Here is a 13,669-nt window from a genome sequence, read left to right on the forward strand (position 1 = left end):
AATGTACCTATCAACCATATAAAAACATGTGTTAGTTGTAGTTGAATGTGTAAGATGCCAATAAATAATACCTTGCTTGTCTTTTATAGAATTGCTAAAGCTATTCATGTAGTGGGTTTGTATTTGTTGTCCGAAAATGCTAAAACAATGTAAACTGTCAAATTATTTATTCCATCATCCCTATGTGATGGGATATATTGGAATAATTTGTTTACGGGGTGTAAGTACAGGTGGAGAGAAACATTAATTTAACTAAGCAGACAGGATTTGTGTCATAGAAAATGACTCTTGGGAATGAGTCACTGAATTCAAAGGTAGAGACATAATTCAGATTGGATCTGAACTTTCTCAGTGTTTATGATCATTCTGATCAAAAGTTTTGATGCAGTTCAAAATGAAGAAAAGAACATCAGAAACAATTGCAATTAGCACAGATTTCAGTAAAGCTGAATGATATCGTCTGAAATTGAATCATATAAACCTTTTGATATAAATCAGGTACCATTTGTTGTAATATAATAGTTTTCCGTTTTTAGCACAGACTGGTGTAATACAATGTTCATGGAAACAGAAGAGAGAAATTTTAAAAATGTATGAAAGTATTGTTAACTGTTTTACCATATGTGTTAGTTTTGTCCTGCTAAAATGAGACTGACATGTATGATATATGGTGTTCCCCTTTCCCCTGAGTCAATATGAACATATGTCTACTAAGGTGAGCGTTAGAAAAAATAATATAATATGTGTCAATATAAGATTTTGGGCTTGACTACTGAAATACAAATTTACATTTATCTGAATTGGTGAAATCATAAAATACCTAATCAGGAAGTATACATATAGCAGTAATCTCATATATTTCTCATGTACAGAAAAAGAAAAAAAAATTATATGTTTAGGAATTACTGTAAAGATGGCTTTCAATGCAGTACCGTTCAGCAGTCTGCAAAAAAGTTCCTCTCAACTCTGTAATTATTGTCAATAGATGAAATGCTACTATTATGTTGTCAGGCACCGAGAGTTACACATTAACGCAATGTCAAATTCGGCATACTGTTAAACATATGATAGGTTGCTGTAGAAAAATATTGATAAATGTTTATCTTCTTTATGCACTTAAACATGAAATGCAAGAAAATAACCATTTGAAGCAGACTATCACTAAAAGTCTTCTGGCATATACTGCAAAAATTGGTATAGATCTGAAGATATGGATTAGAGAACATTGGTAATTGTGATTGAAAAATGAGAATAAATATCATGTATACATGATAGCTATGAAAATGCACTTCTCAAAGCTCTTCAGATAGTTTTCTCATGTCAAAGCAGTGCAAAAGCATGTAAAAATTTAGGAAGAATATCACCTCAGCAATAGAAAAACATACTAAAAGACTGCATGCACAATTCACACACAAGTTCTGCTCTCTATGGTAAGGAATTAAGTGAGTGCCTATAAATCACTTGAATCATACTTCAGAGCTGAATTTGATCACTCAGATTCTAGGCTACCTTTGAAAATCAGTTTTTTAAAAATAAAAAACAGTTGAGAAACATCTGTGTTTATTCAGATACTGTGTTTTCACCTAAATTTATTTTTTTCTCCAATTTTTTAAAGCACAGAACTGTTACACTTCGTAGACAACCAGTTGGTGGCTTGGGGTTAAGCATAAAGGTATGGATAACTTCTTGTTTCTTCTTTTAATTTTCAGTATGACTTGTTCACTTCAGTATTAATTGGGATCTCATGGTTAATACGCATCTTTTACAGGGTGGTGCTGAGCACAAAGTGCCTGTCGTCATATCAAAAATATTTAAAGACCAAGCAGGTAACTTATATTTATGCTATTTACTTATATAGTGCTGTAGTATATTTAAAAAAAAAATTAAATGCTTTTGGAGAATTAAAACATATGTATGGCTTACTCTTTCAGCCTCACACTATCTTTAAGCCTTTCTATAAAAGTTCAAATGGTCCATGTGCCTTTGTGTTGAATTTAAAATCTATAAACTCTTCAAGTCTTTAGGACCTGTACTTGAAATTTTACTGGTAAGTAAGAGCTTCAGAAAACATATTTTTTATTGCAGTAAGACAGTTGTGTTGTAAACAAAATATTTAAAGTTACTTGTGAAAACAAAAAAATGACATAGGAAATCTATTGATGTGCTTAACTTTAATAACCCAGAGGATAAAAAATACAAACCAGACATATTTTTTCCCTACACAGTGATTCACTGCTATATGGGATGACTAACTGTGCCTAGTTGCAAGCAAAGAGTGATTTGTGATGTTTATTATGGTGATGACAACACAAGATCTAAATCAGTGTCGTCTATCCCAGTTAAGTATCACATTGTCATTTATTCGCAGAGAAGAGGGGGAATGGAAACAGGTCCCTGCTCGGGGAAGCAGGTGAATCCCCTCCCGGTCCCTCCCACCTTTCCAGTTGCCCTTGCAGAACAGATATGAAGTCCTGCAGGAGAACCGGCTGTTGGAGAGGAGGATGATACACCCAGGCCAGAAATGTTAGAAAAAGGAAGTCGCCATGGACCCAGCATCACAACTGATTGTTGTGGGTGACTCTCTACTGAGGGGGGCAGAGGGGCCAATATGCCGTCCTGACCCACTTCACAGGGAAGTCTGCTGCCTCCCTGGGGCACGGGTCAGGGATGTGTTGGACAAACTTCCTGCCCTAGTAAACTCCTCTGACTATTACCCCCTCTTAGTATTTCAGGTGGGTAGTGATGAAGCGGGTAGAAGGAGCCCAAAATCTATTAAAAGAGATTTTAGAGCCTTGGGGTGGCAGCTTAAGGGATCAGGAACGCAAGTTGTATTCTCCTCTGTCCCTTCAGTGGCAATCATGAATGAGGAAATTAACAGGAAGAGGCATCAGGTCAACTCGTGGCTCTGGGACTGGTGTTATCGGCAGGGCTTTGGGTATATGAGTCACCTGACCTGCTGGTGGCAGGTGGGGTGCACCTGTCCCAGAAGGGGAAAAGAATTTTGGGGCAGGAGTTAGCAAGGCTCATTGACAGGGCTTTAAACTAGATATGAGGGGGGAAGGGGAGATAACTGGGCCTGTCAGGAATAAACGCAAGGGAGGCATGCCAGGGCTTGAAGGATGGTTGACTAGCGAGGACTCTCACTCTGCCATTTCATTTGAGAGAAGGGACAGACATTTAGAAATCATGGAAGCACCTGGGAGGGGTCTGGTAGGAAATGGGGCCCACACTCATAAAAAGGTGCTGGAGTCATTAGCACATCTGAAGTGCATCTATACCAGTGCACGCAGTATGTGCAACAAACAGGGGGAGCTTGAAGCCATGATGCACCAGGGGAACTACGACATAGTGGTTATCACAGAAGCATGGCCTCACATGACTGGAGTGCCACAATCGATGGCTACAAGCTCTTCAGGAGGGACAGACAGGAAAGGAGAGGCGGAGGAGTGGCCCTGTATGTTAGAGAATGCTGTGAGAGCTCGGAAATCAAGTATAGTGATGATGGGATGGAGAGTGTCTGGATTAGGTTAAGGGCCGATAAAGCTGATATTGCTGTGGGAGTCTGCTATAGACCTCCCAACCAAAGCAGTGAGGCGGATGAAGCTTTCTATAAGCAGCTGGGGGAAATCTCGCGGTCACTTGCCGTTGTTCTTGTGGGGGACTTTAACCTCCCAGATATCTGTTGGGAATACAACACAGCAGAGAGGGAACAATCCAGGAGGTTCCTGGAATGTGTGGAAGATAACTTCCTCATGCAGCTGGTATGTGAGCTGACAAGGGAAGGTGCCCTCCTGGACCTGCTTCTTGTGAACAGGGAAGAACTTGTAGGGGAAGTAAAGGTTGGTGGCCGTCTAGGGCACAGTGATCATGAGATGGTCGAATTTCTGATTCTTGGAGAAACAAGGAGAGGGGTTAGTAAAACTGCCACCTTAGACTTCCAGAGGGCAAACTTTGACCTGTTCAGAAGACTGCTGGACAAAATCCCTTGGGAGGCTGCCCTGAAGGATACAGGAGCCCAGGAAGGCTGGACATACTTCAAGAGAGAAGTCTTAAAGGCACAGGAGGAGGCTTCCCCATGTGCTGAAAAACAAGTAGGCAGGGAAGGAGACCGGCCTGGCTAAATAGGGACCTTTGGCTGGACCTCAAGAACAAAAGGAGAGTCTATGACCTCTGGAAGAGGGGGCTAACTGGGGAGGTCCCAATGGACTGGAGGGTAGCAAATGTAGCACCCATCTAGAAAAAAGGCAGAAAGGAGGATCCAGGAAACTATAGGCCTGTCAGTCTGACCTCGGTAGCAGGGAAGGTCATGGAGCAGATCATCTTGAGTGCCATTACAAGTCATATAATGGACAAGCAGGGGATCAGGCCTAGTCAGCATGGGTTTAGGAAAGGCAGGTCCTGCCTGATGAACCTGATCTCCTTCTATGACAAGATGACCCGATCATTGGATGAGGGAAAGGCTGTGGATATTGTCTACCTAGACTTTCAAAAAGCATTTGACACTGTCCCCCATAGAATTCTCATGGAAAAAACTGGTGGCTCATGGCCTGGATGAGCATACGATCTGCTGGATCAAGCACTGGCTGGATGGGCGGTCCCAAAGAGCAGTGGCCAAGGGAGTTAAATCCAGCTGGCAGCTGGTCACATGTGGTGTCCCTCAGGGCTCAGTGTTGGGACTATTTCTGTTTAACATCTTTATTGATGACCTTGATAAGGACATAGAGTGTATCATCATCACGTTTGCAGATGACACGAAGCTAAGCGGGAGTGTTGGTCTGCATGAGGATAGGGAGGCTCTACAGAGAGACTTGGATAGATTGGATTGATGGGCCAATGCTAATGGAATGTGCTTCAACAAGGCCAAGTGCTGGGTCCTGCACTTGGGCCCCAACAACCCCATGCATCGCTACAGGCTTGGGGAAGTGTGGCTGGAGAGCTGCCTGGCAGAAAAGGACCTGGGGGTTCTAATTGACAGGCGGCTGAACATGAGCCAGCAGTGTGCCCAGGTGGCCAAGAAAGCCAGTGCCACCCTGGCTTGTATTAGAAATAGTGTGACCAGCAGAAGGAGGGAGGTGCTTGTCCCCCTGTACTCAGCGCTGGTGAGGCCACACCTTGAGTATTGTGTCCAGTTCTGGGCACCTCAATATGAGAGAGATATCGAGGTGCTGGAGCAAGGGCAGAGGAGGGCAACGAAGCTGGTGAAGGGCCTAGAGAAGAAATCTTATGAGGAGCGATTGAAGGAGCTGGGACTGTTTAGTTTGAGGAAGAGGAGGCTGAGGGGAGACCTCATCACTCTCTACAACTACTTGAAAGGACATTGTAGAGAGGTTGGTGCTGGTCTCTTCTCACAGGTAATTAGCGATAGAACAAGAGGGAATGGGTTCAAGCTGCAGCAGGGTAGGTTTAGGCTGGACATGAGGAAAAAATTCTTCGCAGAAAGAGTGGTCAGACACTGGAATAGGCTGCCCAGGGAGGTAGTGGAGTCACCATCCCTGAATGTGTTTAAGAGTCATTTAGATGTGGTGTTAGGGGATATGGTGTGAGGGAGAACTTTGTAGAGTGGGGTTGATGGTTTGACTTGATGATCCCAAGGGTCTTTTCCAACCTAAATGATTCTATGATTTAACAAAAGGAACCTTTGAGGAATCGTGTCAGACCTTGTACTGGTCTTGGCAAATTGGAGAACTGCTCCGGAAAATAAGGGTGCCCTTCACTAAGGAAAAGTAGAACCATCGCACGTGGGTGGGCAGTGCCTTGCAACGTGAACTAAGGGTCTTAGGTGATCAAAAACAAAGTCATATTTTCCTCTCTGGTGGACAAGGAAATGGGGAGTAGTTTTTTCTTTGCTTTGCTGAGGCATTCTTTTACATACTTGAAGATTTGTCATGTTTCTATGGTAAGCTTCTATGTGTTTCTTCTGTTCTCTAGAATAAATGTACCTATTTCACGTAACCTTTCCTGCAAGAAAAGACAGAGCACTGCACTGTGACCCCCAGTGCATGTCCTGCTCCTTAAAGGACTCGGAGCCACTGATGTGGTCTTTTGAACTCATCAGCCTCTCTTCCTGCTTTGCTGCAGTGGAGATTAAGCACATTTGCTTGGCACCATGTTCAGCCTTGTGCTTTACTAAATTGCAGGCTGTGCTTGGTTTTCTCCTTTGCATTTTCTTTAGGGGGTCCTTATTTTGCTTGAAATGTAATACACAGACTTGCTAACCCATTTTCAGCTGATACATAGTGAGTATTGAATGGATTGGCTATGCCGGTATCCTGTTGGAAAGACTGCTTCAAGTTCCTTGTGTACAGTGCTTATATATATTCCAGTATGATAGTTCTTTTTATGATATTGTTTCTGCAGTGAGCAAGAGAAGATGTTTTTATGTCAGTCGGGTTATTGTATATGGAACAATAATAGGCTCCTTGAATACACAGCATAATAAACTACACCAAGAAAATAAATACATCATAATAATAAAATTAATAAAAGCATTCAGGTCAAAGGAAAGTAATTCAGGAAATTAATCACCAACAAAGAAAGCTATCTTCTGCCCTCTTAGGATGTAGTACCTTCAATCAAGGTTAGTAGAGAGTTTGTATATAAAATACTTCTGTGCAGAGTTTTGTATATCGTAGGTATTTTTTCCATGAACTGTATTTATTTGTAGAATAACAAGTGCAACAGCCATTTTATGGGTTCGGCTGTTTGCCTCAAATTTGAAAATCTCTCCTCAGGAGATACTTGTTTTAAGATCTTGTAACCTTTTGTCAAAGGAAGCTCCAAAGTGAGTAGTGGTTATAACCAGAGGCAATGCTGTATCACAGTAAGCCCATATGCAACGCTCATGGCTGAGTCAGTGAAGGGCATGAAGACATTGACACACCTGACGAGGTATGAAGAAGGTAGTCTATATAGTATCGGTTGCGTCACTGGCGGGAAGAAGAGCCCCAAAAGCGGGAAGAAGAGCATTTCAGCCCTGCTTTCAGTGTGGGCTGGGGCTGGGTGCAGTGAACTCCTGAGGTCCCTTCCTGGCTGAGCGATTCCGCGATTCATTTAGTGCTGCAGATGCTAAAGATCAGAGGTATGTGATATAAATGCTTTTGTGGCACGGTGCTTCCTGCACTCCCATTCTAATTACTGAAGGCCTGTGAAACAGAAAACGGCGTGGAGTTTTTTATTTGTTGGTTTCTCCTAGGAAATGAATATTTCTAAAAAGAGTAAAAACATTTTGGAAGTCCAGAACCTTCTTATGCTGCGAATCTTTTTCTTTGGATATGATCTCAAAAATCTCAAAGTGTTGCCATTAGTCAGTATAGGAAAAAGGTAATAACAAAAGCTGTTCACAGTGTTACTTCGATAGTATCATATTTAACTGGTAATTAATAGTAATGAAGAAAATGTGTCCAAATTTAATTCACAGATTACCTTGAGGGAAGATTTCTGTTTTAAGATTCTAGTGCTTTAATGGTATAAGAAACAATCTGGTAATATTATTTAAGGGAAAATAACAAGTTCTAAAAATATGTGCATTCATTCTCCCTCTCTATACATGAATGCACACATACACGTAGTTCAATACATATATTTTTATGTATAAAAGGATATCTGGAAAAATATTCGTGTTGGTTATAAAGAGAGGAAATGTTAAGCATGAGGGAGAGATGAGACTCATACAGATTTATCTCAAACTAAATTTTCAATTGAACATCTGTATGTACATAATGTGAATAAATCACCAATGGACTTTCATTATACAAGGTACTAATAACCGTGAAACCGATAGGCTGGCTTCAAAGGTGGCTTTGAGTCTAGTGAGCTGCCCCAAGCAAATACACTGAATGAAAAAGAAAAAAAAAAGTTGTATCATGCAGTAACATTTGAAAATACATTCAGTTACCTGATAAAGAAGGGATTTCTTATCAGGAATTTTACTATGAGGGATTTTACTATTTTGGGTCCTTGAGTAAAATGGCCAAACTTACGTGAGTAAAATTGACCTTACTGACTAAAGTACTGATTTCCTAAAATGTCTGATACTGTTTGTGAAATGTAATGCCCATCGTAGGACAACACTGCAAAATCATATTTCCAACCTTACTTTGTTTGGTTACACTGCTATTTTATAGTTCCAAAGCTAGAAGTTTAATAGAATAAAGCAGTTGCTTCTTTTTTATATCTGTACAACCTTGTGCTATCCTAAATAATGTAATTAATCAGCTGTCATTGTACTCTTTAAATTTTTTTTCAAATATAGAAGTGATTTTGTTGGTATTGACTAAGCAGCAGCTGAAGGCATTTGCTCTTCAGTTGTTGAGACAGGGTGAGCGTTTCAATTTGATTTGATTTCATTATTCAACACAAGCACTTCTGTAGCAACAGTGGTAATAAATACTCTTCTTACAGTTTTGACGCTCTTAGAGACTTCTCAGCTGTGATCACTGTGTTTATAACTTTCAGATTAAGGTATCCTAGATCACTCTAGTCAATAAGACTTTCCTGAACAAGTTCACTGAAACATACACAGAATCTCAGTTAAGGAGCATAGCTTTACATTTCTGAAAGACAAGATTACGTGGTCAGCTAATGTCCAGTGTATTGCAAATCACAGTAAAGAATGTCCTGAGTTTCTCCTGGGCACATGCCCTCCTCAACAATATTAAGAGCAATGCCAATGGCTCATCACTGAGTTTCAACCCTTTACATTTTTTCTGTGGATTCTGTCTTCCAGTCTAACAAAGGTTACATTTTTTTCATACCACCAAAGCTTTTGCTAAAGCTAATTTCAGAGGGACAAAAGTCCTTTGCCAGACACAATGAGAACAAGTAAAGGCAAACGCATTTATAAATTCAAAAGTAAAGTGATATAATTAGCTACAGAGTAATTTTAATCCCGTAGGTAATTATTTCACTTCCAAAGCAAGGATTTTTTTTTCCTACCCATGTATCAAATCATCCACTTGACTCAGTGTATTAGCAGCATTACTAATAATCACCCAGATTATGAAAAGATACTACTGATGTTCAGGCTTCTCAGTAAGATTTTCGAAGAGTGATTCATGGTTTCTCTAGGGGTTTATGTAATTTAATACAGCATTGCTTCCCTGTGTTTTCCTTTTGAAACTGGCTTAAGATAGAGTAAATCATTGTATAGTAGTTGGTGATTTCCTAAGAGCTTCTAGGTGTGTATTATTTTTATATATGTGTTATAATTAGTATTAACAATTTATTTATAGTAAGGACTGCAGTAGGTTTACAGTCAAATAGATGGTGAGTCCTGTTCTCAGAGACGTGTAACTGAATATCCTGAACTTTGAAAGGAATCAGATCAGTCAGGCTTTCAGTCAGGCTTACTTGTACAGTGAATCTGTAAGAAATTTTGTCAGATCCATTAAATATCCTTTAAAGAAGCCTTATACACAATATATGAGTAAAGTGTATGACCTTTCATGTGTTTACATTTTTCTCTCTGTTACCTGTTACTCCCATTTTTAATTGCTAAAGAGTCTTTAAGAATTTATGGAATCTGAAGGGTGGAGACTGTAAAAACAAATGGACTTTGAAATTTAACTTCATCAGACATACAAGTGATTTACTGCATATAGTATTGGAAATTTTATTTGTACAAAGATCAAGCAATCAAATTTCTTTTTTGTGTTGCAAAATTATCAAGTTAGCAATCACATTTTGTTACCTTGATACAACTTTCCATTTTCTTGAGACCTGCTGTAATAATGTGGCTACTGCTGTGAGCTCTGCACATATCTCATGCAACATGTGGAGTCAGATAAGGAGCAATGATGAAGCAGAACAGTGGGCTTAGCTCACTGAGGTGTGATAAAAGTATTCAAATAAAATTTAATAAAACCTGGTGGAATGGGGATAGTTTGCATTTTGCCAGTTTCAGAAAAGATTCTCTCTTGAGAGCCAAAAATGATAAAACCTTAATTTGAAAGCATTTTCCCACCTTCTGTGATAAAAGGTGACTTACAACTCACATTCTGCTGCATTGAAGAATCTTCCATTTTATGTACTTAGTCCATTTCTGACTGGGGATGCCACATACCCTGGCAGGATTGGAACAAACTCAGGACGTTAGCCACTGAAACATTCTTGGCTTAAATCGTGTGCTCTGCAAACACAGGCGGTGTCCAAATATCACATCCTGGCTGCCTGCGTTGAGGACCATCTGTTTGGAGGACATGAAGTCAGTTTGATGAGGGCTTTTAACAGTTTCACTTACACTTATGTGCCAAGCAAAGACGGTTTAGTATGCAAGCATATGTGATACTTCTCCCATAGATATTTTTTTCTGTGTTGCCTCTGGTCATCCACAAGGGTGGTACAAGTAGGGTAACCAAGCCTAGTTCAGAACAAGTCAGTGGGCATGATGTGAGATTACGGTCAAGCTGCACAGCATGGTTATATTCGTAGCTGATGTTCTTCATTCCTGCAGCTGCACTCACCTTGGCTTTGTCAGCTTTGGAGGTTCATTCCACTGGGCCAGCAAGGTCAAGATCAAGGATGAGTTAAGCCCAAATGGAGGTATTTGCGTTTATAAGGAAGTTGGAATGGATCAAAAATTTGTGTTATGCCTTATGCTAATGAAGGTGAAGACTGAACACAAGGCCATCTTTGAACATAAGAAAGGCCTCATTTGAACATAAGACGTCTGAAGATGGATGGCATTTAATGTTTGTACACCATTCCTAATATCACTTTCAAATGTCTTCATTTTTTTTTAGGATTATTCATATTTTCTATCATTAATTTTTAATTATCTTTGCTAGTGTTCTTCTTCTGTATTACTGGAAAGCTAATGTGATCTGAAGATAGCATCTGCTCACTGTTCTCTCTCTTGGACCTGTGCCTCCAGCTCTAAATTTATTTTCAGAAGGCACAGAAGAACATTCTTAGCATTTTGGATTTATCTTTTTATTGTTACCTCTTCAAGACTAGGCGGGCTGCAAAAGGCAGTACCTCTTAATCGAAAGGACATCTTAATGAACTGTTAAAGATCAGTCAACAAGTAAAAAGAAGGTACTTCGATCCCCGATTCGGAAATGTATTTTTATTCAAAGTAATAGTTAACGTACTTAAGGTACAGTGGTACAAACAGCAGTCATTGCATATTTAGAGAGGAGCACATAGGTAGATGAATTCTTGAGTTGAGGTTCTAGAACAATTTATACTACTGGGATTTGTTTTGAGGGTTAAATGCTGAAGCAAGGGACTTAAATTATTGACCTAAAATGAAAGCGTTCTTTGGGTAGAAGGATGCAAAGAGTTAATTTTTAAATGTTTATTGAACTGAATGGGCATATACTTAAAATCAGATCTAATAAATGTTTTTAAGAGGGTAATGTTTTCATTGCTACAATGAAATGCATATATTTATGAATTAAAATTATTCATAAGTAATTCTTGGAAAGAAGAAGATTTGGGATTAATTATTGTAAGTTTCACTTAGGAATTTTGTTTTGTTGTAGAATTTGTGTTATTTTTTTTTTTTAACAGGATTCAAAGAGCTTGATGAATCCAGAACTCATTTTTACAGAGAAAAACAAAGCATTCCCATTTTAGGTCAATTTGAAATTTGTTTGCATTCTTACAGTTTGGCTAAAAAGAAAACGAACAGTGAATTAGTTTTCCAGCTCTAGATGTAGGCAGCTGCTTGTGTACTTTCCAGAAGTGAGCCTTTATATATATGTACATACATATGTGTGTGTCTGTGTCTAAAAACATGTGCATTAGGTTCCTGATACTGAATAATGCTTTTCTGTTCAGTGGGTAAAGAAATTGTATTCAAAGAGTATATTAGTGATCAAATTCTTCTTGCACGTGAAGATCAACTTTCAGTAAAAGAAAACTAGTTTTGCTTAACAGCTATGTTAAAGTATAAAATGTTTCTGGAAGCTGCATTACAGTTTTATAGGGTTTTATGATGAATGTTCTCTTTGGAAGGTGCATTTTGCAGTTTATGAAACAAAAAGGTAGATATGAAGTCTGAAAAACATTATTTGTTATTTCAGTGGACCTGTAATATTACAGTTAATATTCTTGTACTCTGAACTAAATAGAGAAAGGTGTGAAAAGTACATTACGTTGTCTTAGTTGTCACCTGGTCCAGGCAGCAGTTGAGTGAATAAACTGTGGCCGTAGGATGCCACTGACGTGTAGAGTTTCTGTTCTTTCTTCCATTTACCTACCTCTGATTAACAAGGTAGTTCCCTCATGAACTGCAGAAGTCTAATGAAATAGCACTTAAAATTACTATTTGACTTTGTTACCACTACAGTCCAGGTTGAAGAAAAAGGTTAAAGATAATTATTCTGTGGAGAGAAATTAGAGAAGTAGATAATACGTTTTCATTCAGATAAAGTGTTCAGGAGAGAACTGCCTGAAGTCCCTCTGAGGATGGGTGGTTTTGTTGCTGAAGCAGTCAAGAATCATATAGAATATTTGATGGAAAGAGCAAATGTAACGACCCTTCTGCTCAGAGAGTATGTCACATGGAATAATATGAGAAATTTAATGACATCCTTTGGCAATTGCAGGGAAGCTCTATTTTTGGTCTTTTCACTGTTCTTATCTTTCCCTTAATGGTTTCTGAAATAAAGATGTTTTAGGCTATTTTAGGAACTAATTCTCTTCTTGTAACTCATTTAAAGTATGTATTTCTTCTGCTTTTGGCATCCCCCCTTAGTCTCCAAGCTTGTTTTCCAGTTATCACCTCTACAGCATTTAAAACTTTTTTGCATACTAGAGTAGAATTTAATGAAAACTTATTTACATATTCTGGAAGAAAAGATTGAAAATGCCAGATTTTAACTTATTTCCTTATATAATGTTACCTATTCAAAACTTATCTAACTTTATATTATGTTATTCAGCTCAAAAAGCCTTTTAAATGTGATATTAATCTGATGTCTATTAGAGCTAGCCTCACACCTTAGAATATTGCAATTGTGTGATCAGATTCATCTTCCTTTGCGTTTTACTACATTCCTTTGTCAATTTATTCTCCAAGTGATTAATTAATTTTAAAATGTGCACAACTATTTTTACCTAAAAAATACTGTAATAATACTGAAAATACCGCATTTAGATTCATTATACACACAGAGTACCTACAGCTTCTAACACTCCTAACTGTATTCCTAGAAATACCACTTTTTTTTTCAATTTTAAACAGGTTTTCATTGACTCGTAATAGAGTGTTAGCTATGCTGGCTAGTAGAACTTTTTTTTTTAATGAAATATAACTTATTCATAGTTATAACTATTGCTTTTGCGTCTTAATTATTGCTGCTTACTTCTGAATTCTGTCCATGTAAGATGCACGAGTTTTATTTTCAAACTCAAGGGACTTATTAGCTGTGGTTAAGCAAGTATCCCAAGTAATAAATGACAGTAGTAATGTAGCACTTTCAAATTTTCTGAAGATACATTTTAAAAAATATCTGCTTTACTTTTCTTATAGTCACATCTTAGTTATCGTGACTTAATTAGGCAAAATTTTAAAGTACTTACACTACTCATGTTCAATTTTTTTCCTTATGTTGAAAATTAATATTTTTCTATAAAGGCAAAATCAAATGATGAAGAATTCATTTACTAAATGCATGTAAAACTGGAAGTATTTTTCTCTAGTAAGAATTTATTGTGGTAACCA

At 38.3% G+C, this 13,669-nt stretch overlaps 1 protein-coding gene across 1 annotated transcript in view; it reads left to right on the forward strand.

Moving 5' to 3' along the window:
- SNTG2 (syntrophin gamma 2) overlaps positions 1–13,669 on the forward strand; it is a 277,315-nt gene that overhangs the window by 133,981 nt on the left and 129,665 nt on the right. Inside the window, exons 3-4 of the mRNA XM_074581725.1 lie at positions 1,616–1,672; positions 1,769–1,826. Of these exons, the coding sequence (XP_074437826.1) occupies positions 1,616–1,672; positions 1,769–1,826 (115 nt within the window). The remainder of the gene's footprint in view (positions 1–1,615; positions 1,673–1,768; positions 1,827–13,669) is intronic.

Source organism: Larus michahellis, chromosome 3 (assembly GCF_964199755.1).
Source record: "Larus michahellis chromosome 3, bLarMic1.1, whole genome shotgun sequence".
NCBI lineage: Eukaryota > Metazoa > Chordata > Aves > Charadriiformes > Laridae > Larus > Larus michahellis.